Raw genomic sequence first — 26,688 nt, 5'->3', positions numbered from 1 at the left:
GCAGCGGGAGCGTTTCGTACGTGCGCCGCTTGGTCCCTGGTGTCCCGGTTCCCGCGGAGAGGACGCCGGGAGGTCTCCGGGAGCCGGAGATGGTGAGCGCGGGGCAGGGTCTACCGAGACTGGGCGAGGGGAAGGGTCGGTTCGAACCGGCTGAAACTTGCCCTGAGAGCGGCCCCCGGCCCTCCGCCTACCCTCCGCGGTCTCCAGCCCCGAGTCTGCGGACTGGCGGCTGGGCCCTCTGCATTCCCGCACGCAGCGCGACGTCGCGCCAGCAGCCGAGCCCAGGGCGTCTTGTCTGTCCCTGCTTGCGGCGACTGAGCCCCGAGCCCCGCGTCCCTCATACACCGTGGGACTGGGTCCGACTTGATTATGCGGGGTGCTAGTAGAGTTTGCTTTCAGGACCCCCTCTCCACAGAGCCAGACGGGGTGAGCCCGGCTGGATGGGCTGTGGATGCCCCCAGCGGATCTGGTTTCCTCTGAGACTTCCGGATGTGTGGGCGGCGGGTTTCTAAATCCACGGCCCTGTTTACTCCTCCAAGCTCTAGGGCTGGCATTAAATCTGCACATACCAGATCCCTCCCCGCATGCTCAAATGCCAGCTCTCCTCCGCCTAGTTACAGCATCATTAGCAACTATCTGTGAACAAGCTGTAAGACTTTAATTGTTCATTATTTTTTTCTAGGAGTAAAGGAAAGCTGTTATCAAAAGATTTGTTTCCTGTTTGTGAATATTTTATATCTCAGTGCGTAGGAGTATCCCCAGACGCCCACAGCGCCCACAACTGTCATTTCTCGTGGGGGAATCTAGTGAACATCAGCCCCTGGGTTATCACCTTCCAGTGGATCCTTACCTCAGGTTTGGGAGGGGGGATCTCCTCCTGATAAAGCCTTTTTGGAAATTTTCTTCACCAGCCCGTTTTCAATCCTTGGAGACTCATTAGTCTTCAGCTGACAGGATGCTGTAAATTAAGAGAAAATGTGAAAAGTATCCCTGTCTTCCGTGTTCTCACAAAGAAGTGATGGGAGAAAAACCAACTCCAAGGACAGGGAAAACCCTCCCAGTGAGGAGGATGGAACACCTGAAAAGCAGCGTGCACTTCAGACACAGGACGGAGCACTGTCCAGTGTTGGTTGAGGGTGGTCAGGAACAGCTCAGGGTGCAGGCTGCGGGGAGGCTGTGCCACGTGGGAGGTTGACTTGACTTTGAGTCAGACGTGTCTGCATTCCAGTTCAACACTGCCCCTCCCTGGCTTTGTCACCTAAAAAGACTTATTCATTATTTGAGTCTCACTTTGCAGTAAATATAAAATACATTCAGTTAATAGAGCCTGAGACATAAGATAGAATATTTCCAAAGCGGCAAGAAAGGGGTGAATTTCAGGGAGAAAAAATTAGAATTTTCCAGTCTTACATTGTTTTTGTTAAAAACTCTTCCGTACTTTTTTTTTTCTTTCCAGGAGGCTGTGTAGCAAGTTTCTCAGGTCTATTGTTTTCTTTCCATGATAACAAAGCAAGTTCCAGGGTTTAGCCCTGAGAGAATGCTATGGGGGAGAAGAATCTCAGAGAAATAGAGAACGTCTCCTTTCCCTAAGACTGCAGAAAGAGGAATATCTTCCTACAAAGAAAGGATGGTAGATAAATCGTTGATTTAGAAAGATTCGCCAAAACATCTTATTCTCCTCTGCAGGGTAGAAAATTTGAGATAGTTGATAATTTTGTTCTGTGTTCTATATCTGGATTTTGGAGGTTATTGCTAAATCCTATGACAACCAAAAACAAACCCGTTGCCATGGAGTCAAATCCAACTCATAGCGACCCTATAAGACACAGTAGAACTGCCCTGTAGGGTTTCTAAGGAGCAGGTGGTAGATTTGAACTGACGACCTTTTGATTAGCAGCCTAACTCTTAACCACCGCGCCACCAGGGCTCCGGATTTACAAAACATTTTCTTACCATGAATATAACAACACACTTGCATGTTTTATTGAGCTATAGGAAGTCTTGGAATTTTATTTCCGTCTTTATACATAAACATTGGGGTTGAGTGACTTTGCTATATTCTTCAAACTCTGTGTCCCGTTTAAATATCAATGGTGGTCCAAAGCGAGTGAATAACCATGACTGGCTAGTCAGTTGCCCGAGGACAGTGATTACTATAGTTTTAAAATCCTTCCTGTATGACAGACAAGACCCCACCTTGTTCTTCCCAACATTTGTGTTATTTTTGGACATACATTCTTCCTGTTGGATTTGTAGGTTCCAGGGTGGGGCAAGTGGTCTGTGATCGGCTGCTACCCTAAAAGTTGGTGTTTTGAACCGCCATGGAAGAAAGACCTGGCAATCTGCTTCCATAAAGATTACAGCCAAGAAATCCCCATGGACCGATTCTACTTTGTGACACATGGGATCGCTAAAAGTTGGAATCAACTTGATGGCAACGGGTTTGATTTTTCCTTTATTAGATTTGTAAAGGTAGTATTAAGTACTAAAAAAAATCTAGTTTGGGCATTAGTGGAGTTTTTTAAAGATGGCAGCGAAGTGGTTAAGAGCTCAGCCACAAACCAAAAGATCGGCTGTTCAAATCCACCAGCTGCTCCTTGGAAACCCTTTGGGGCAGATTTGCTCTGTCCTATAGGATCGCTGTGAGTCACAACTGACTCAAAGGCAATGGATAGGTTTCTTTAGGGGGAGCTGACACCTTGGTAACGCTGAGTTCTTCCTAAGAATGGTGCTGTGTTTCCATTCATTTCATTCTGCTTTGATATTATTCAATGATATTTTTAAATAGATTTTATTTTTTAGACAAGTTTTTGGTTTACAGAGAAATAGTGCAAAAAGTATAGGGGGATTTCCATATATGTCCACCCTGCCCCTGAACACTGTTTCTCCTATTCATGTCTTGTATTCCATTTTTGTGGTATATTTGTTACAACTGATGCACTATTATGGATAGATTATTTTTGACTAAAGTCTATAGTTTACCTTAGGGTTTACTCTTTTTGTTTTCCAGTCCTTTGAATTTTGACCAGTGCTCAGTTGTCATATGTCCATCATTCCAGTCATAGCAGTAGTTTTCCTGCCCTACAGTGGCCATGTGCTCCATCTTCCTCTGAGCCCCTGGCAATCACTCATCTTTTAATGTCTCTGTAGATTTGCCTTTTCAGAAGGTCATTTTTTTTTTTTAATTGTACTTTAAGTGAAGGTTTACAGAATAGTTTTTCATTACACTGTCAGTATGCATATTGTTTTATGACATTGGTTAACAAACCCACAACATATCGAAACTCTCCCTTCTCGACCTTGGGGGACGTTTTTTCTTTTTTGGTGAAAATATACATAGCCAAAGACATACCATTTCAAAAATTTCAGAAGGTCATTTAGTTGGAACCATGCAGCGTGTAGTTTTTTCAGACTGGCTTCCTTCACCGAGCAATATACATTTCAGGTTCCTCCATGTCTTTTGGTAGCTTGTTAGCTCATTCCTTTTTATCGCTGAATAATACTTTATTTTCTGGATATACTATAGTTTGTTGATCCGTTTACTTATTGAACATTTTAGTTCCAATTTCTTGGCAAGTATGAAGAAAGCTGCTCATAAACATTTACTTGCAGGTTTTTATGTGGCCCTACTTTTTCAGTTCGTTTGGGTAAATACCTAGGAATGCAGTTGCTGGTTCGTATGGTAAGCTTATGTTTGTTTAGCTTGTGAGAAACTGCCAGACTGTCCTCCAAAGTGGTTGTACCATTTTGCATTCCCACCCGCCATCAGTGAGAGTTTCTGTTGCTTCACATTCTTGCCAGTGTTTGGTGTTGTCAGCGTTTTGGATTTTAGCAATTTTAATAGTTTTGTGTTGGTATCTGATGTTTTATTTTGCAGTTCTCTAACGATGTAGAATATTGAGCATCTTTTCATATTCTTCTTAGCTATCTGAAAATGTATGTATATATTGATATATTTGTAAATCTTTGGTGAAGTGTCTCTTCAAATGTTTTGCTCACTTTGTAATTGGATTGTTGGTTTTCATACCATTGAGTGTTGAGAGTTCTTTGTATATTTTGGAAAAAAGTCCTTCATCAGCTATGTGTTTTTTGAATCTGTGGTTTGTCTTTTCATTTTCTTAACAATGTTTTTCACAGAGCAGAAGCATTTAGTTTTAATGAAATTCAGCTTACCAATTTATTCCTGTATGGGTCATGGCTTTGTTGTTTTTAAAAAGTCATCATCGAACCTAAGGTCACTTAGATTTTTTCCTATGTTATCTTCTATAAATTGCATAGGTTTGCATCTTACATTAAACCTTATGATGCATTTTGAGTTAATTTTTTGTGAAAGATTTAAGCTCTATGTCTAGATTCCTTTTTTTCCCATATGCCTGTCCAGTTTCTGCACCATTTGTTGAAAAGACTGGCCTTTCTTCATTGAATTGCCTTTATTTTTATGTCAAAGATCAAGTGACTATATTTGCGTTGGGTCTGTTTTTGGACTTTCTGTTCTGTTTCACTGATATAGTTCTCTGTTCCTTCATCAGTACCATTTTTTCTTGATCATTGTAGTTTTGTAGTAAGTCTTGAAGTGGGGTAGTGTTAGGCCTCCAGCTCTGTTCTTTTTCAGTATTGTGTTGGCTCTTCTAGGTGTTTACCCTTTTCATATAAACTTTATAATCGGTCTGTAAATAGCCAGAAAATAACTTGCTTGAATTTTGTTTGGGAATGTATTGAATCTATAGATCAAGTCAGGAAGAATGACATCTTAATAATATTAAATCTTCCTGTGCATAAACAAGGAATATATCTCCATTCATTTAAATGTTTCATCAGAGCTTTGTAATTTTTTTTGTATAGATCTCATACTTTTTTTAGATTTATACCTAGGTATTTGAACCTACCAGTCTCTCCACGGGAGGAAGATGTGGCAGTCTGCTTCCGTAAAGATTACAGCCTTGGAAATCCTATGGGGCAGTTCTACTGTATCCTATAGGGTTGCTGTGAGTCGGAATTGACTTGATGATAGTGTTGTTTATTGATATTTTAGTGCTAAATTAAATGGTGTTTTGTTTTTAATTTGTGATTCTAATTGCACATTGCTAGTATAGAAGAGGAGCCCTGGTGACACAGTGGTTAAGAAACTATGAGAAACTATTCTGTAAACCTTCACCTAAAGTACAATAAGAAAAAAAAATAATTAGCAAATTGAATCCAACAATTTAGAAAAAGAATTACATACCATGATCGAATGGAATGTATAACAGGTAAGCAAAGCTGGTTCAACTCTGTAAAACAAGTGGTTAGGAGCTAGGCTGCTAACCAAAAGGTCAGCAGTGCTAATCCACCAGCCGCTCCTTGGAAACCATATGAGGTCGTTCTGTTCTCGCCTATAAAGTTGCTATGAGTCGGAATCGACTGGACAGCAATGGATTTGGTTTGGTTTTGGTTTAGTATAGAGGAAAGCAGTTGACTTTGTATATGGTATCCTACAAACTTGCTAGTTCCAGGCGTTTTGTGGTTTTTGGGAGGGGTTGTTTAGCTGTATCGTCTGCAAAGACGGTTTTATTTCTTCCTTCCTTGTCTCTATACCTTTTATTTCCCTTTCTTGTCTAATTGAATTAGCTAGGACTTCTGGTATGATGGTGGTTAGAGGAGACGTCCTAGTCTTGTTGCATATTTTAGGGGCACATCATGTAGTTTCTCACAGTTAAGTACCATGTTAGCTGTAGGTGGTTTTAGGTTGTATCAGGTTGAAGAAGTGCTCCTCTATTCTGAGTTTTCTGAGAGTTTTTATTATGAATGAATGTTGGATTTTGTTAGTTTTATGTGTCTATTGATACGATCATATGATTTTTCTTTTTTAGCCTGTTGATGTGATAAATTACATTACTTGTTTTATAGAGTTGAACCAGCTTTGCTTGCCTGTGATACATTCCATTTGATCATGGTATGTAATTTTTCTAAATTCTTGGATTCAATTTGCTAATTTTTTTTTTTACTGTACTTTAGGTGAAGGTTTACAGAATAGTTTCTCATTAAACAGTCAGTACACATATTGTTAACAACCCTATGACGTGTCAACACTCTCCCTTCTTAACCTTGGAGGACCTTTTTTTTTTTGGTGAAAATACACATAGCTAAAGATACACCATTTAAAAAATTTCTACATGTACAATTCAGTGACGTTGATTATATTCTTCCTCAATTTGCTAATATTTTCTTACAAGATTTTTGTATCTGTGTTCCTGGTATATAATTGGTTTGTAATTTTTTTCCTAGTAATGCATGTATCTGGTTTTGGTGTCTGGATAATGCTGCCCTCAGAATGAGTTCAGAAGTGTTCTTTCCTCTTCTGTTTTTAGGCATAGTATTGTAAGGGTTGGTGTTAATTCTTTCTTAAGTTTGATGGAATTTTCCTTTCTTTATGTAGATCTGAGTGTCTGGCCTATATCATTTTCCTTCTCTCTGAAGAACTTTTAGCATTTTTTGCAAGGCAGGATTAGCCACCAGTTGCCGTCAAGTTGATTCCAACTCACGGAGAACTGTGCTAAGATAGAAGGCCAGAAGGGGGCTTTAGGTGGGTGATTCTTTTTTGCTTGTAGAATGCTAGAGGGGCTGAAGTTGGGTATGTCCCTTCCTCCAGGATGGTTAGGCTCTGCTAAAGTACTTTCTTTTGAGGGCAGGCCGTTGATAAGTAAAACAGTGCACTATTTTATAATGGTGATTTTTCCCTTTCCCCCGTGGAAGCTTGAATGATTTTTTTTCTTTACCAGCTTTACAATGAGAACCTGGTGTGGCTCTTGGAGGTAAAACTCAGGAAGTCTGGTATCCCCTAAGACTGGGTGTCATGGTTAATTTTGTGTGTCAACTTGGCTAGGCCATGGTTCCCGGGTGTTTGGGCAAACACTAGTCTAGTTGTTGTCGTGTCGCAGTTACAGTTGATTAAATCAGTTGGTCTTGTGTAGAGCAGATTACCTTTCATATTGTAATTTAATCACTTTCCATAGTGCAGTCTAAGGGAATGTAATGTGTTCCTTGAAGTCAAGCTAATGTACTGTGCATACTACAGCTAGTCACTTCTGTGCCATGAAAAGATCAGAATAGACACACACACATACACAGAAGACAGTTGCCATGTGAGAATTGCGTATAAGCCAAGAAAGACCACGGGGCCAAAGAATGTGCAGAGCTGCTGACAAGGAAAGAAATGACATGGCCGCAACACTGATTTGGACTTTCAGCCCCCAGAACTGTGACAAAATAAGTTTCTGTTCTTTAAAGCCATCCAGTTGTGGTATTTGTGTTATAGCACCACTAGAAGCACTAGGTAACTAAGACAGAATTTTGGACCAGGAAGTGGGCTGTTGCTTTATGAAATACCTGAAATATGGAAGTGGTTTTGCAGTTGGGTAGTGGTTAGAAGCAGGAGGAATTTTGATGAGCTTGATGGTAAGGCTTAAGATTGTCTTGATGAGGTTATTGGTAGAATTATGGACATTAAGGGTGATTTTAATGAAGGCTTGGTGAGAATTGAGAGCTGTGGGGAAGACTTCTGTCATAAACAGAATGCTGCTAGAAATGTGCATGTTAAATGTGCTGTTGGTGAGGCTTTACGCGGAAACAGTGAACAGGTTACTGGGCTTGGAGAAAATGGGATCCTTGTTATACAGTGACAAATAGTATTTCTAAATTATACTTGAATGTTTTGTGGAAGGTGGAACTTATAAGCAATGAACTTGAATATTTGGCTGAGGAGATTTCTAAACTTGGTCTTTAGAAGTGGTGTGGTTTTTCCTGATAGTAAAATTCAGGAGAAAAGAGATAGACTTAAAAGTGGAACAGTGAAAAAATTAATTTTTGCTTTTTATCGCCACCCACGTGTGGTGTTTGTGTTAGAGTACTAGGTAACTAAGACACTGGGCCTCCAGGAGTGTTTTTCTGTAAGCTAGACTACTCCCGTCTCCAGGAATTAGTCATTTACCCTTTAAGTGTTCCTACCTGCATGGTTTCTGCCTCCAGTAAGTGGTGATTCTCTGTATCAGCCTGTCTTTTCAGTTTTGGGGCAGCTGGTTTGCCCTGTGACCTCAAGTGTCTGATGAATCTGAGAAGAGTGTTGATTTTCAGTTTTTCAGGTTTTTCCTTATCATGATCATGTGAATGCTGACGTCGAAGCTCTTTTACAAGCAGGACCACAAATTGGAAATCTCTGTCTTTGCCCATAATGTATTACAGTTTTCCCCTTGGGTTCTTATTATGTTTTTTATTAGTCTAATTTACTTAATTAAATTTGGTTCTTGCTACAATATACATTAATTTCTTACAATTAATTTTCCTACTTAAAACTGTCAGTATCTAAAAAGGTGATGAGTTGTTTTTATATTGTTTATGAACTGGAATCTAGTTAAAAATCTTATTCTGTGATTACCTGTTTGTTGGGGTCTTCCATGCACACTTGTTAGAGCTATACACAAATAAAAAGTTTTTTTCTTTATAATTTTTGTACATCTGTTTATTTTTTGGTGGCGCTGGCTTGGCTGTATAATACAGAGTTGATTGTTGTCGTTAAGGTCCCGTCAAGTCGGTTCCAACTCATAGCGACCATATGTACAACAGAACAAAACACCTGTCCGGTCCTGCACCATCCTCATGATCATTGTTATGCTTGAGCCCATTGTTGCAGCCACTGTGTCAGTCCATCTCATTGAGGGTCATCCTCTTTTTCGCTAACCCTCCACTTTACATAGCATGATGTCCTTCTCCAGGGACTGGTCCCTCCTGATAACATGTCCAAAGTATGTGAGACAAAGTCTCACATCCTAGCTTCTAGGGAGCATTCTGGCTGTACTTTTTCCAAGACAGATTTGTTAGTTCTTTTGGCAGTCCATGATATATTCAGTATTCTTCGCCAATACCACAACTCAAAGGTGTCAATTCTTCTTTGGTCTTCCTTATTCATTGTCCAGCTTTTGCATGCATATGAGGTGATTGAAGACACCATGGCTTGGGTCAGGCTCATTTTAGTCTTTAAAGTAACATCTTTGCTTTTTAACACTTTAAAGAGGACTTTTGCAACAGATTTGCCCAGTGCAATGCGTCGTTTTATTTCTTGACTGCTGCTTCTGTGGGTGTTGATTTGGGTTCAGGTAAGATGAAATCCTTGACAACTTATATCTTTTCTCCATTTATCATGATATTACTTTTTGGTTCAGTAGTAAAGATTTTTGTTTTCTTTATGTTGAGGTGTAATCCATACTGAAGTCTGTGTTCTTTGATCTTCATCAGTAAGTGCTTCAAGTCCTCTTCACTTTCAGCAGGTAAGGTTTTGTCATCTGTATAACGCAGGCTGTTAATGAGTCTTCCTCCAATCCTGATGCCACGTTCTTTAGTCCAGCTTCTCAGAGGATTTGCTCAGCATACAATTTGAATAAGTATGGTGAAAGGATACAACTCTAATGCACACATTTCCTGACTTTAAGCCACACAGTATCCCCTTGTTCTGTTCGAACGACTGCCTAATGATCTATGTACAGGTTTCTCAAGAGCATGATTTAAATGTTCTGGAATTCCCATTCTTTACAATGTCATCCATTATTTGTTATGATCCATATAGTTGAATGCGTTTGCAGAGCAATAAAACACATGTAAACTTCTTTCTGGTATTCTATGCTTTCACCCAGGATCCATCTGACATCAGCAATGATATCCCTGGTTCCACGTCCTCTTCTGAATCCTGCCTGAATTTCTGGCAGTTCCCTATGGATATACTATTACAACTGCTTTTGAATGATCTTCAGCAAAATTATACTTGCTTGTGGTATTAACGATAGTTTGATAATTTCCACATTCAGTTGGATCCTTTCTTTGGAATAGGCATAAATATGGATGTCTTCCAGTCAGTTGGCCAGGTAACTCTCTTCCAAATTTCTTGGCATAGACGAATGAACTCTTCCAGCACTGCATCCATTTGTTGAAACATCTTAGTTGGTATTCCGTCAATTCCTGGAACCTTGTTTTTCACAAATGCCTTCAGTGCAGCTTGGACTTTGTCATTCAGTACCATCAGTTTTTGATCACATACTGCCTCCTGAAATGATTGAATGTGAACCACTTCTTTTGGTACAGTGACTGTGTGTATTCTTTCAATCTTCTTTTGATGCTTCCTATGTCGTTCAGTACTTAGCCCATAGAATCCTTCAGTATTGCCACTCGAGACTTGAATTTTTTTTTTCAGTTCTTTCAGCTTAAGAAATGCCGAGTGTGTTCTTCCCTTTTGGTTTTCTAACTCCAGGTGTTTGCACGTCATTATAAGACTTTGTTTTCTCGATCTGCCCTGTGAAATTTTCTGTTCAGTGCTTTTACTCATCATTTCTTCCATTCGCTTTAGCTACTCAATGTTCAGGAGCAAGTTTCAGAGTCTCTTCTGACATCCAATTTGGTCATTTCTTTCTTTCCTGTATTTTTAATGACTTCTTTCTTCTTTTATGATGTTCTTAATGTCATTCCACAACTTGTATGGTCTTCAGTCATTAGTGTTCAGCGTGTCAAATCTGTTCTTGAGATGATCACTCAATTCAGGTGAGATATACTCAAGGTCGCACTTTGGCTGTCGTGTACTTGTTCTAATTTTCTTCAGCTTCAACTTGAACTTGTATATGATCAATTGATGGTCTGTTCCGCAGTTGGCCCCGTCCTTGTTCTGACTGTTGATTTTCCATCATCTCTTACCACAGATGTAGTCGATTTGATTCCCCCACTTTTCTGTCAGTTTGTTGTACTGTGGGGGCTTGCGTGTTGCTGTGATGCTGGAAACTATGCCACTGGTATTCAAATACCAGTAGGGTCACCCATAGTGGACAGGTTTCAGCTGAGTTTCCAGACCAAGACTAGGGAGAAGGGCCTGGCGTCTACTTCTGGAAAAAAATTAGCCAGTGAAAAACTTAATGAAGAGTAGCAGAACGTTGTCTGATATATTATGGGAAGATGAGCCCCTCAGGTTGGAAGGCACTCAAAACATGACTTGGGAAGAGCTGCCTCCTCTAAATAAAGTCAACCATAATGACGTGGATGGAGTCCAGCTTTTGGGACCTTCATTTGTTGCTGTGGCACAAGTCAAAGTGAGAAGAAACAGCTGCCAACATCCATTAACAATCAGAACTTGGAATGTACAAAGTATGAATCCAGGAAAATGGAAATCGTCAGAAATGAAATAGGACACATAGACATTGATATCCTAGAGATTAGTGAGCAAAAATGGACTAATATTGGCCATTTTGAATCGGACAATCATATGGGCTACTATGCCAGGAATGACAGCTTGAAGGGTAATGGTCTTGCATTCATCATCAAAACGAACATTTCAGGATCTATCCTGAAGTACAGCGCTGTCAGTGATAGGATAATATGCATACATCTACAAGGAAGACCGGTTAATACGAGTATTTTCAAATTTATGCATGAACCACTAGGCCAAAGATGAATAAATAGAAAATTTTTACCAAGTTGTGCAGTCTGAAATTGATCAAACATGCAGTCAGGATGCATTGCTAATTACTGGTGATTGGAATGCAAAAGTTGGAAACAGAAGGATGTGTAGTTGGAAAATGTGGCCTTGGTGATAGAAACAATGTCGGAGATCACATGATAGAATTTTTCAAGATCAACGACTTTTTCATTGCAAATACCTTTTTCCAGCAACATAAACAGCGACATACACGTGAACCTCCCCAGGTGGAATACACAGGAATGATTAGCTAGGAAGTCTCAAAGGATTTGGCATGTAGTCATACTCAAAACTGCTATTACTTACTGCAAAAGAACACACAGCAAAACCAGCTCAGGGAAAGTGTCCATTAGGAAACATCCACAGTAAAGCCAGTGCATTTTACTTTTTTCTTTGGTTTTCATTTCTTTTTCCCATTCAAAACATTATTGTGGTGTTATATATATCACAGTTCGCCTGTCAGTGTGTCATACTCTGGTAGCTTACATGCTGCTGTAATGCTGGAAGCCGTGGCACCCAGCGTTTCAAATATCAGCAGGGTCACCCATGGGGAGCAGTTTTCATCCAGACTAAGACAGACTAGGAAGAAGGACCTGGTGATTTACTTCTAAAAACACTGGCTAGTAAAATTCTTATGAACAGCAGTGGAACATTGATATAGTGCCAGAATGAGCCCCTCAGATTGGAAGGCACTGAAAATACAACTGGGGAAGAGCTGCTTCCTCAAAGTAGAGTCAAACTTAATGATGTTGATGGAGCCAAGCTTTTGGGACCTTCATTTGCTTATGTAACACAACTAAAACAAGAAGAAACAGCTGCAGATATCCATTAATGATTGGAATATAAAATGTAGAAAGCATGAAAATTGGAGCTGTCAAAAATGAAATGGAACACATAAAGATTGATATCCTAGGTGTTAGTGAACTGAAATGGACTGGTATTGGGCATTTTGTCTTAGACATTCATAGGTCAACTATGCCAGGAAGGACAAATTGAAGCAGAGTGGTGTCCCATTCGTTATCAAAAAGAACATTTCATGATCTACCCTAAAGTACAACGCTGTCAGTGACAAATACCATACACCCACAAAGAAGACCAGTTAGTGTAACTATTATTCAATTTAAACACCAACCACTAATGCCAAAGATGAAGGAATTGAAGATTTCTACCAACTTCTACATTCTGAAATTGATCAAACATACAATCAAAATGTGTTGATAATTTTACTGGTAACTGGAATGTGAAACTTGGAAACAAAAAGGATCAGTAGTAGGAAATATGGCCTTGGTAATAGAAACGATGCCGGAGATCTCATGATAGAATGTTGCAAGACCAACTTATTCATTGCAAATACCTTTTTTCAACAACATATACTGCTTCTGTACACATAGACTTCACTGGGTGGAATACACAGGTATATAATTACCTTTGTGGAAGGTAACGATGCAGAAGCTGAATATCAGAACTAGGCCAGTGGCCAACTGCAGATTTCTCATATGCAAGTTCAAGTTGAACCTGAATAAAATTAAAACAAGTCCACAAGAACCAAAATATGACCTTGAGTATATCTCATCTGAATTTAGAGACCATCTCAGGAATAGATTTGGCTCATGAAACATTAATGACTGAAGACCAGAAGAGTTATGGGATGGTATCAAGGACGTCATACATGAGGAAGGCAAAAAGTCATTAAAAATGACAGTTAAGAAAGTCCAAAATGAATGTCAGAAGAGACTCTGAAACTTACTCTTGAATGTAGAGAAGCTAAAGCAAACAGAAGAATTGATGAAGTACAAGAACTGAATAGAAGATTGCAAAGGACAGCTGAAGAAGACAAAATAAAGTTTTATAATTAAGTGTACAAAGACCTGGAGTTAGAAAACCAAAAGGGAAGAACACACTCGACATTTCTCAAGCCAAAAGACCTGAAAAAAAATTCAAGCCTCCAGTGGCAACACTTCAGGAATCAAAATATTGAACGACACAGGAAGCATCAAAAGAAGATGGAAGAATTGGTCGACATTCAACCCTCAGGAGGTAGGTAACACATGATCAAGAACTGATGGTACTGAAGGAAGAAATCGAAGCTGCACTGAAGACATTGGTGAAAAACAAGGCTCTAGGAATTGATGGAATACCGAGATGTTTCACAAATGGATGCAGCACTGGAGGTGCTCGTCTATGCCAGGAATTTGGAAGATAGCTACATGGTTGACTGGAAGTGATCCATATTTGTGCCCATTCCAAAGGAAGATGATCCAACAGAATGCAGAAATTATTGAACAATATCGTTAATATCACAGGTCAGTAGAATTTTGCCAAAGATAATTTAAAAAATGGTTGCAGCAGTACATCAACAAGGAACTGCCAGAAATTCAAGCCAGATTCAGAAGAGGACATGGAATGAAGGATGTCATCGTTGATGTTAGATGGATCTTGGCTGAAAGCAGAGAATACCAGAAGCATGTTTTCCTTTGTTTTACTGACTGTGCAAAGTCATTTGACTGTGTGGATCATAAAAAAATCTGGACACTGAAAAAATGAGAAATCTAGAACATTTAATTGTACTCATGAGAAATCTGTACATAGACCAAGATACAGTCATTCGACCAGAACAAGAAGATACTGTGTGGTTTAAAATCAGGGAAGGTGTGCATCCTTTTATCATACTTATTCAGTCTGTATGCTGAGCAAGTAATCCCAGAAACTGGATTATATGAAGAAGAATGAGGCATCAGATTGCAAGAAAGACTTATTAGCAACCTGCAATATGCAGATGACACAACCTTGCTTCCTGAAATCGAGGAAGATTGAAGCACTTACTGATGAAAATCAAAGACTACAGCCTTCAGTATGGCTTATACCTCAACAGAAAGAAAACGAAAATCCTCACAATTGGATCAATAAGCAACATCGTGATAAACAGAAAAGACTGAAGTTGTCAAGAATTCCATTTTACTTGGATCCACAATCAATGCCCCTGGAAGCAGCAGTCAAGAAATCCAAGGAGTTATTTCCTTGCCTAAATCTGCTGCAAAAGACTTCTTTAAAGTGTTGAAGAGCAACGATGTCACTTTGAGGACTAAGGTGCACCTGAATGAAGCAATGGTATTTTCAATGGCGTCCTATGCATATGAAAGCTGATCAGTGAATAGAGAATATCAAAGAAGAATTGATGCCTTTAAACTATAGTGTTGATAAAGAATATTGAATATACCGTGGATGAGAATGAATAAATCTGTCTTGGAAGAAGCACAGCCAGAATACTCCTTAGAAGCGAGGATAGTGAGACTTTGTCTGAAGTACTTTGGATATGTTATCAGGAGGGACCAGTCCCTGAAGAAGGACATCATGCTTGGTGAAGTAGAGAGTTAACAAAAAAGAGGAAGACCCTCAACAAGATGGATTGACACAGTGGCTGCAATGATGGGCTCAAATATAGCAGGGATTGTGAGGATGTTGCAAGACCAGGCAGTGTTTTGTTCTGTTGTACATAGGTTCACTATGATTTGGTACCAACTCAATGGCACCCAACAAGAACATAAATATACGTACATATATATGTATATGTGTGTGTGTATATACATATATATATCACACAATTTGTAATTTTAACTACGTTTAAGTATATAGTTCAGCAGGTGAAGTCTTCAGTCATTTCGCAGTAGAATCACCCAGTTTTTACTTCATTTCTCTAGCAGTGATTTATGATAATAGGTGTGAAATGTACAAGAGGACGGTTTATTAGAGACACAGTTCCAGGATTATTATTCACAATCATATAAGCACCTTCTGCCTGGCATGTACCAAAATTCTAGACTCTTTTTAGGAAAGCAGGGATTCAGCAGTAACCATATCGTGTGCATAAACAGTTTAGATACAGTGAGCCATCTTAAGGTGCATGGTGGTTGGAACCAGCCTGAAATCCAAGTTCCTACACAATAACCAAGATCCAACTTTGCCAACAGGACTTTGTATGCATACAGAATCCTATGTCTTTGTTAACCCTTCCTTTTCTGTGCACTGGATAATGAAACTTTCTTACTAGAATGTCTAAGATAGCTTTACCATCAATAATTAAGGCTGACCTAGGCAGCTCATTTCACAGTGTACCAACAATAGAGGTATTGCTATACTGCTTTTGCTTTTCTGAGTATGTAAATTCTAGCATCAGAATTTCTGCATGGTAGTGTTTTCTCTTTTCCCTGCTTATGAATGCAAATGGGCTGATGATCTTTTTCAGAAACCAGTATTTAGGGGGACCATGCCACACAATGGTTCCTGTGTTCAGAGGTTGGAGTGTCAGGCTTGTGTGTTCAACGAGTGTGGAAATTAGTGAAGTTGGGAGTACACCTTCTAGAGTGGCTCTGTGGAATCACTTCTTTCTGGAAATTAAGGCAGGGAGTAAGTTTTTTTAGAGAAAAGCACTGCTAACTTTTTATGTATGTTATCCTACAAAATTCATAGTCCAGTGTTTTTGAACTTCAGTTAACTTCTTACCAGAGTTGGACTCATAACCTCTGCCTCAAAGTCACAGTACTTTTTTATGGCTCTGGCAGAAGGAGCTCTGAGGCATCATATAACCTTAGTGTGTGAAAGAATGTGTGTGTGTGTGTGTGTGTGTGTGTGTGTGTACTCAAGATTGGGTGGACAGCAGCACCAAGGCTCAGGTGTGTAGGGAATTGTGTGGGTTTCTAAATTATCATTTTTTTTTCTTTTCTGAGTCTGACTTCTCAATAACATCCTATTTCCATGAAATGGCACAAAGAGGAAGGGTAGATACTGAGCTTGTGATAACTCTTACACCAATAAATCAAAATTAATATTGCTTCAAAAAGAGAGTTTCATTTAGCTGGTTGGACCTTTCCATCTCTAATGGCCTGGTGTTTTAAAGGTATTATGGCTTGCTGGTCGTTGTTGCAAGTTGGGTTCCCATAGCCCTCTTGGCCTCACACATTTGGTGAAGAAAATAGAGGAAAAAACTGCTAGTCCTTCAAAGTGTTTTTATTTCTTAAAACATCATCTAGGTTTAATCCTGTGCCTCCTGTAGTGCTGAGTGATATGAGCAGTAGGGAAGCAGATGAAATAGTTTCTTCACAAGGCAGTGATGGTCTTAAAATGGAAAGAGTTGTTTCATTTGTATAATTCTCATTCCTCCATTGTATGCTGAAACCTTCTGATAGAGAGGAATAAGACTTTTAGTGGTCACAGTGAAAATGTAGAGACAAATTCTGTGTTAGTGGTGCTATTTAATCTGTGAGTTAGTGTGTGTAAACAGAGTAAGAGATCTGATAACTGAGGCATAGGGTAGTTGTTAGGAGATCCCAGAATCTTGTTTCAACTTCCTATGGATTGGGTTCAGTCCCCAGTGCTGTCTGCTTCACCTATCTTCCTCCATACATAAGGCATATGTTTTAGGAATCAGTCGTCTTTGAAGATGTGGCTGTGGACTTCACTCTGGAGGAGTGGGCTTTGCTGGATCCTGTTCAGAGGAAGCTCTACAGAGATGTGATGCTGGAAACTTTTAGGAACTTGGCATCAGTAGGTAAGATGACATTACTTTTTCACTTTGTTATTTAGAGAACATTTTTTGCTCATTAGGACTTTTCCAAAATTTGGAAAGATGAATATATTGATCAGTAAGACAGACATGGTTACCAGCGTTATAATAGGTAGAATCTCATTGTTTATCCATAAGAATGAAAATCTATGTATTAAAATGAGTTTTTCTTTTTGTGTTGGTTAAAACACTTGTGTCTCCCTTACTGTCACCATGTGGATATAGGCTTCACAGGTCATTTTGGGGCCTAGAGAAGTTTGCTTTTGAAAACTTTATGAGAATTTTACTGTGTCTGTGAAGCTGCTTTCCATTTTGACCCCTTGTGCCTGTTATTGATGAAGTCTTTACACACCTGAACTCAACGTATTTTTTATTATTATTATTATTGCTGACAGGAGCCTTCTTCCTTGTAAGATTTGTTCACTTTTTGCTTTCAGATGATGAGACTCCATTTAAGGCCAATGAGTCAGTTTCTCAACGAGATACTCATGAGAAAAAAATATCCAAGGAAGATAAAATACTGAAGTTTACAAGAAATGATTCTTGGTCCTCCATTTTAGGAAAAATTTCAGAAGGCCTTAGCATTGAAGATCAGCCTAAAGACCAGGGGTTGCTTCTTCGGTGAGTAGCACACACAAGAGAACACAGTATCCCAGGAGATAAACTTAGTATTTAATGAAATTTTTAAAAAACATGCAAATAACAACAAAACCCAGGTATACCTAGCTCCATCTTTGTTTATTCGCAAGAAATTTACACCGCAAATTTTTCATTAAATGTGGCTTAGACATTGATTGATTGAAACATAATTCTGTTGGAAACGATTTTTAAAAACTCCATATATGTAAGAAACACTTTTAAAAATGACTATGGGTCAAGTCCTCTTTCAAAACATTCAGCTTATTTCACTTTCAAACAATTCACATAGAGTAGAAAATTGGGAAAGTCTATGTTTATTACAGAAAGGGTTATAATTGAATGCCAATAGTTATTAACAAATACTATTAAATCATTAATATGTTAATAATACGCTTCTGTGTTTTAACAGAGATTGTATGGTTCTGAGACTCTGTGAAAGTAATGAAGGTCATCAATGGGGAGAAACCTTCAGCCAGATTCCAAATCTTAATCTATACAAGAAAACGACTACTAGAAACAATCCATTTGAATGCACTGAGTGTGGAAAAGTCTTTATGTATCCTTCCTCATTTAAGAGGCACATCGCAAGTCATGCTGGACACAAACCATATCAGTGTCCAGAATGTGGGAAGGGCTTTGGTTTTCCATCAGAATTAAGAAGGCATGTGAGAATTCACAGTGGAGAAAGACCTTATGCATGTGAATTATGCTGGAAAACCTTCATTCATCTCCGATCCTATCGAAGGCATGAAAAGGTTCATAGTAAAGAGAAACTTTATGAATGTAAACAATGTGGAAGCACCTTCAGTTTTCTCGACTCCTATCAAAGGCATGAAAGGACTCACAATAAAGAGAAGTTCAATGAATGCAAGGAATGTGGAAAAGCCTTCAAGTGGCCCTCATCTTTAACAAGACATATGAGAACGCACAGCCGAGAGAAACCCTATGAATGTAAGCAATGTGGGAAAGCCTTCAAATGGCCCATATCTTTACAAACACATATGAGAACACACACTGAAGAAAAATCTTACAAATGTAAGCGATGTGGGAAAGCTTTCATTTGGCCTATATCGTTACGTACACATAGGAGATCACACTGTGGAGAGAAATCCTATGAATGTAAGCAATGTGGGAAGGCATTCAGTTGGCCCATATGCTTACAAAGACATATGAGAGTGCATACTGTAGAGGAACTTTATGAATGCAATCAGTGTGGGAAAACATTCCGTTGGCACTTTTCCTTACGGAGACATTTGATAACACACTCTGGAGCCAAACCCTATGAATGTAAAGATTGTGGGAAAGCCTTTAGTTGGCTTATATCCTTGCGAGAGCATATGACAAAGCACTCTGGCAAGATATTCTATGAATGCAAGGAATGTGGCAAAGCATTCTATTATCTCCAGTCCCTTCGAAGGCATGAAAGGTCTCACAGCGAAGAGAAACTCTATAAATGTAGGCAGTGTGGGAAAGGCTTCAATCAACTCTTCTACCTTCGAAGACACGTGAGAATGCATACTGGAGAGAAACTTTATGAATGTAAGGAATGTGGAAAAACCCTTAAGTGGGCCTCATCTTTAACAATACATATGAGAATGCACACAGGAAAGAAACCCTATGAATGTAAGCAGTGTGGGAAAGCCTTCAACTGGTCTATCTCTTTACGAGCACATATGAGAATGCACTCTGGAGAGAAACCCTATGAATGTAAGCAATGTGGGAAAGCCTTCTATTGGTCCATATCTTTACGGGCACATATGACTACACACACTGGAGAGAAACCCTATGTATGTAAACAATGTGGGAAAGGCTTCAATCAGCTGTCATACCTTCGACGACATGTGAAAATGCATTCTGGAGAGAAACCCTATGAATGTAAACAATGTGGGAAAGCCTTCAAGTGTCCCTCATCGTTACCAAAACACATGAGGACTCACACTGGAGAGAAACCCTATGAATGTAAGCAATGTGGAAAGGCTTTTGTTTCTTCCTCAGCCTTACGATATCACGTGAGAACACACAGTAGAGTGGAACACTAGCAACGTAATGTGGGAATGCCTTCTGAAAACTAATTCATGTATAATGCTTTTACAAATTCACACCAGGAGAAGAATCTTATAAAAGTTATAAATGTAACATTCCCTTTATCAGTACCTTATCCTTAAAGTGAATCCATTGGAGTTTATTTTTAGTTTTTTAAGAAATAAGTATTAAGGTAAGAAAGGATTCTGTAGGTAATCTTTTAGCTGTAATACAAAAGTTTTCCCAGGTAGTATTTTTTCTTATTATTAAGTTAATCTTTTACCTTTGAAGTTTAAAGTCTGCTGGATCCCTGGGTATTTTGAATGGTATTTTTAATAAGCAGTTAGGTTTAATTTTCATGAAGTTTTTAAAATTGTTCTGGAAGTAAGCGATTATTAGTACTATGACACTTTGGTATTTGTTTGGATTTACTTATAGGCCTAGTGTGGTAGGTACTAGGTATCTGTCACCCATTATTTACATTCTTCCTTACTGGGAGAGCTTTTTTTTAGTTGCCAGAGAGGCCTTATTCCATTTTCCTGGCTGGTACTTGGTAGAAATTAATAATTATGCAAAGTTGTTCTAAAGGAGTGAATTGTTATTTTCAAACTTCGTTATTTCAGCATCAGTCATATTGGAAATTACATTTACCAGAATCCCTTCCCTGTATGGTTCCATGTTCAAGCCTACTAATAGCCCAGTTGCATGAGATTTGGAAAACACAAGTGAGGAGGGTATTGCTGAGGTTTTGTACCACAGTGCAGGGAGAGAGGCACATGCACAGGCGCTTTTATGGTTACCAGTTCTCAGCTAGTTTTCCTGTTTTGTGGCCCTGCCATTCAAGAGTATCCTCAAAACAAACAACTGCTTGGCTTCCATTTTTCTCAAAGGTATAGCCTTCCAAAGACATCTCCACAAGCTTGGCATCAGGGAGTCCACTTCTGTGATGAGACAACCAATTTGATTTCCCTGCAAATGGTAGTGTGTTCTCCAGGCCACTGTTTAGACTGTCATGGTTGCTCATCTTTTCTGCTGCTCTGACTCTTCTATATATTTTAGTATGTTTTTATAAGGTCTAGTTTGTATAGCGAACACCTTGTTTTCTTCATTTCAAGTGGTTTTGTGTTCCTGATGTTACCACGACAGCTACAATGTGAAACCAAAAACATAAATAAACCATACAGATGGGTTTTGTTACATATGCATCTGTAATTCTTACATCAACTATCTCATCTGACATTTTACATTTACAACAATAATTTGAGCATTAATGATCCCACCGACCTGAGCACCCTCCTCATGCACAGCTCGTCCAGGGTGCACCGAAAGAGGAGTAGCACCGCCCCTAGGGTATTTAATCTCACTCTGGAATCTGCAGGGTGACCAACAGTCCAGCTTCTCCTGACTCACACCTCCCTCCCTCCTGGCTCTATCCCGCATGCTTCACTCTGCCCCATGCTCACCTCGTGGGCACCAGGAATGGGGCACAGGTGGTGGGCAGCACTCATGTCTGTGGAGCCACACTCTGGCCAAAGCTACCATGTACCACCCAGCCTGTGCTGCCCTGCTTACTGCACCAGATCACTGCAGAGCCTGAGCTGGGATGCCAGGTGACTGAGGACACCTGGCCAGCAGCCTGCAGCATGGATTTGGATTCTGGCAAGCAGAGCGAGGACCAGCCCGGGACTGTCGAGTATTTCACATAATGCCAATTTCTGCATAATGACCTGGTCATTGGAATCTAACCATGTTGATAAGGGAGGAGTGGGTGTAACAAAATTTTTTTAGAAATCCACACAGTATTTTGTTTTCCTACCACATTTGTTATCCTACCAGATTTTTTAGTGTGTGCTGACCCTGTCTTTCCACATGCAAACAAGCATCATTGTCATATAGGATAGACATGGGGAGCTTTCTGATACAGCTGAATACAATCCCTCTGTATGTGTTCAGTTATTATGTATGATTCTGTGTCATTAAAAACTGTATTTTCCCCAAAAACAATATGTAGATACTTCTTAGAAGTACGCTATTATTTTCTTCAAATCAGTTATATACTAACAAATGTTATTCTAAACCTGGTGGTGCAGTGGTTAAGAGCTACAGCTGCAAACCAAAAGGTCAGCAGTTTGAACCCACCAGGCACTCTGGAAACCCTATGGGGGAGTTCTACTCTGTCCTATAAGGTCACTATGAGTGGGAATCAACAGCAATGGGTTTTTGTTTTTTGGACATGATATATGAAAAGATTTTATTGCAGTTATGAATTTCAAATTAAGTGTAATTTTTCAATTATAACAGATTTTGAGTCAACATTACCAAATATCCGTATATACATTCATTTTTATGTAAATTTTTTTATTCTGTACTAACGATATGTGTTATTCAAATAATTTCTTATCCATTGTTAATAATAAAAAAAGGTTTGGTCAGTGTTCTCTGGACAGACGCCTTCAGGATCACACCTGCAGCCAAAGATAATTAGATGTATTGAGTTACAGCAATTAGAATAAACACGTTATAAAGGACTGTAGAATGTTTCAGTCAATGGATTTATAAAAAGTCATCAAATTTGGACATCTGGTGGTGATTTGGGTAAGTGTTCAAGTGAGCCAGGCTTTCCACTGGATTAGATGCTTTCAGGTCATGAATGTGGTTAGAAATCAAAAGTTCTTATCTAGAAGGCAGAAAGAATTGAGTGGAGCTAAAACTTAGAGATGCAGCAGCTAGTCAGTTTAGTGAGGAGAAGGTGGAAGCTTGTTTTAATAATCCAAAAGACCTAAAGTGATATTTTCCTTTTTCAAAGTATCATTTACATATATATAGACTTCCAGCACTAGATAGATAAGAAAACAACTGTTTTCTGTTTTATTAAAGATTAAACTATCCAATCTTCTTCCATGTTATGTTCTTGCAGCACTGCAGAAACCGATGTTATTTGGCAATCTGTTTCTCATTTGAGCTTTCCTTGCCCCCAGTCATCCTTCCTATCATACAAGTGAAATAAGTTAATCACAGTGCATTCTTGCCCACACTTACATAGCTCATATTAATGGAGTACAGATGGGACCCCAGTAGTATTTTAGAGCAATGCAGTGTTCTGTATCTTGATAGTAGTGGCATAAATGTTCATATATGAAAACTCATGGAGCTACCCTTAAAATTGCAGATTTTACTGTGTGAATACATTGTGTGAAAATATACACAAAACATACATCAATTCAACAATCTACGTGTACAGTTCAGTGACATTGGTTCTTAATGAAGATGTCCTGTTTTATCAGTAAATGTGAAGATAGCATGCTTAGAAGATCAGGAGGAAATTAATCCAAATCCACACTGGTAGTTTGAGGGGATATTGAGATACAGAGGATACAACGGCCTCAGTTTCGTCAAAAGTTTCTGCCAACTTTATTAATATGTGCTTGTGAATTCTGTCCTATGTGAGTGGAAGTCCAGTTTTCAATTCTTAATTGTTATATGTTCATTCTTACAAAGTACATGTGATGATAATTTGTCAACAAAGGTATGTAACCAAGGAAATTTTATCTGATACCCGTTTCAGAATAATCTCATCACAGCAATTTGCTATCTTGACTCATTTATGTTATACTTAATGTCACATTTTATCTTCCAATATTAACCTCAATGAACATATTCTAGGAATAGAAGGATACGTTTTGCTATTTTTATGACTGTTTATTCGTACATTCACCATTAGTATTAATGTCAAGTCATGGTTTACTTGCAGAAATATATAAAACTAAAGGTTAGATTTTTTTCATCCATTAACCTATTGAAGGACATCTTTGTTTCTTCTGGGTTTTGGCAACTGTGAATAAAGGTTCTATAAACATTTGTGTAGAGTTTTTGTGGACATAAGTTTTTTTCCTTCATTAGGTTGGGATGTTAAATCACCTATCCCAGCTGTGGTACCTATTGGTGCATATGAACCAGTTCTCTGGTATCTGACGTGCAGCTATTGATTTAAAAAATGCATTTGCCGATCAAATGCTTTTTACCAAATTGATATAATGAGGATCAATTTCATTTACCTGGCAGGCACCAGAGTGTAATTCTACTGTGTTATGGACAGATCAACTGTCCAGATCTTTCCCAGAGTAGAACCCAGACTGCTACATGTCGGATGGTGGGATATCAATGCTGTGAAATTTCATGGACCAATATTCACTAGTTTTTGTTTCTAGGGTTTCAGATGTCTGAGAACACAATGAGATACCTTCTTATAATGTGTGCAACAAGTTGTGACACCCTGTAGTGCCAACCAAAAGAAAGAGGTCTCAACTTGATAGGAATCTTAGATTATGGAGGTTACATATACCAAATTTGAGCATTCTACTCATTTACTGGGTGACGCAAAACTGCCAGTTTTGTGTATGGCCCAGAACAACAAAAAACCTTTTTGCCAACTTGCCTTGTTATTCATGTCCTTGACAGTTTTGAGGCGAATGAGTCAGGTATTTTGTAGAATGTCCCTCTGTTCATGTGATGTTATTGCTTATTATTAGGCTGGGGTCATGAGTTCTAGCGAGGAAGACCACAGAAGTAAAGGGCAATTTTCATCACATCACATGAAGAGTGGTTGTTACCATCAAGTCAGTTTTGAGTCATATAGAGATCCTGTGTACAACAGAACAAAACTGCCCCGTTCTGTCATCCTCACAATCGTTGCTATGTTTGAGCCCATTATATGAAGGGTAGATACTATGAATATGACATCACTGTTGACCTTGATCACCTGGATGGGGAAATGTTTATCAAGTTTCTCCGTTGTGAAGTTAAGTCTTCCTCCTTTCAGCCCTCGCTTTCCATTTTGTACTCTTTGGAAGTCACTATGGGCATAGGCCACACTTACCAAGCAGGGCTTTAAGTCTCATATCTTCAAGGTCAGAGTATCTACATAAAGTATTTGGAATTCTTAAAGGGAGGTTTTTCACTTTTCTCCCACGTGTTTACATATATATGTATTCAATACTTTATATCATTATGGACTCATGGATATTTATTTTCATTTTTGTGCTTATTCCATTTTTAATGCCTGTGCAAAAAAGAAAGTTGCCGTTGAGTCAATTCCAACTCATAACAACCCTATAGGACAGAGTAGCACTGTCCTACAGGGTTTCCAAGGAGCTGGTGGACTTGAACTGCCAATCTTTTCTTAACCACTGCACCACCAGGGCTCCTTAATGCCCATAGTTTCCTGTTTTATTATTTAACCCTTTACTATCTTATTTATCATGGTTTTTTTTTTGTATCCTTGAGTGACTTCCTATTGCCAGTACATCAGTGAGCTTATTCAACTTTTCCATCTCCCTTCTCCAATTTTATATTATTTGTACCTTGTTACAACTTGTAACATTTCTATATTAGTCTCCTAACTTTATCCCCACCTTTGCTTTAGTCTCATGTGTATTCATATATATTTAAATGTTCACCATTTGTCTGTTGACTGAAACTTTCCCGATTGTCCGTGGGTTGGATGACATGCATCCTCTGTTAAGGCTCAAGAAGGATTGATAGGTGCAGAATTCCCTATATGCTTGTATGTTGAAAAATTTTCCTATGCCCTTGATATTTGAAGGACAACTTGGCTGGATATAGGGTCCTTGGGTCATGCTTACCATCACTAAGTTCTTTTAAAAAATTTATTCTGTTCTTTTTTGTGTTACTTTTGAAAAGCCTGATGCTAGTCTAATTTGTGGGTTTTGTAAGTTACTTGATCTTTTTGACTGGGAGTCGATTATTTTAAATTTATCTCAGAAATTTAATGGTTTTTCTTGGATATGTGTTGGAATTTATTACTCTAGGTTACTTTTCCCAAGTACTCAATATGGAAAGGAGCCCTGGTGGTGCAGTGGTTAAGCGCTCACCTGCTAACTGAAAGGTCAGCGGCTCAAACCCACCAACTGAGTCATAGGAGAAAGATAAGGCAGTCTGTGTGCATAAAGACTTACTGCCTTGGATCCACCTATAAGCAGCTGATATTTGACAAAGGCCCAAAGTCCATTAATTGGGGAAAAGACAGTCTCGTTAACAAATGGTGCTGGCATAACTGGATATCCATCTGCAAAAAACTGAAACAAGATGCATACCTCACACCATGCGCAAAAGGTAACTCAAAATGGATCAAACATAAAAGTGAAAATGATAAAGATCATGGAAGAAAAAATAAGGACAATGCTAGGAGTCCTAATACATGGCATAAACACAATACGAACCATAAGTAATGCACAAGTATCAGAAGAGAGACTAGATAACTGGGAGCTCCTAAAAATCAAACACTTATGCTCATCAAAAGACTTCACCAAAAGAGTCAAAAGACCTACAGACTGGGAAAAAAATTTTGGCTACAACAAATCTGATCAGCATTTAATCTCTAAAATCTACAAGATACTGCAAAACCTCAACAACAAAAAGACAACCCAATCAAAAAATGGGCAAATGACATGAACAGGCACTTCACCAAAGAAGATATCCAGGCAGCTGACACGTGAAGAAATGCTCATGATCATTCGCCATTAGAGAAATGCAGATGAAAACTACAATGAGATATCATCTCACCCCAACAAGGCTAGCATTAATCCAAAAAAACACAAAATAATAAATGCTGGAGAGGTTGTGGAGAGACTAGATCACTTATACACTGTTGGTGGGAATGTAAAATGGTACAACTGCTTTGGAAATCGATTTGGCGTTTCCTTAAAGAGCTAGAAATAGAAGTACCATATAATCCAGCTATCACGTTCCTTGGAATATATCCTGTAGAATAAGAGCCGTCACACGAATAGATATATACACACCCATGTTCATTGCAACACTGTTCACAATAGCAAAAATATGGAAACAACCTAGGTGCCCGTCAACGGACGAATGGATAAACAAATTATGGTATATCCACACAATGGAATACTACGCAACGGTGAAGAACAATGATGAAGCCGTGAAACATATAACATGGAGG

The 26,688-nt window shown here is 38.9% G+C and overlaps 1 protein-coding gene across 1 annotated transcript; it reads left to right on the top strand.

Moving 5' to 3' along the window:
* Positions 1 to 21,820, top strand: LOC101360328 (zinc finger protein 14-like). The gene is made up of 4 exons (XM_023733296.1): positions 1 to 92; positions 16,904 to 17,030; positions 17,483 to 17,666; positions 18,094 to 21,820. Exons 1-4 carry the CDS (start codon positions 90 to 92, stop codon positions 19,721 to 19,723), a joined length of 1,944 nt encoding a protein of 647 aa, XP_023589064.1. The 5' UTR covers positions 1 to 89; the 3' UTR covers positions 19,724 to 21,820.
* Positions 21,821 to 26,688: the final 4,868 nt, after the last annotated feature.

This window comes from Trichechus manatus, unplaced genomic scaffold (genome assembly GCF_000243295.1).
Source record: "Trichechus manatus latirostris isolate Lorelei unplaced genomic scaffold, TriManLat1.0 scaffold00057, whole genome shotgun sequence".
Lineage (NCBI taxonomy): Eukaryota > Metazoa > Chordata > Mammalia > Sirenia > Trichechidae > Trichechus > Trichechus manatus.
Note: the sequence above shows the minus strand (reverse complement) of the source record. Positions and strands in the feature narration are given on the sequence as shown.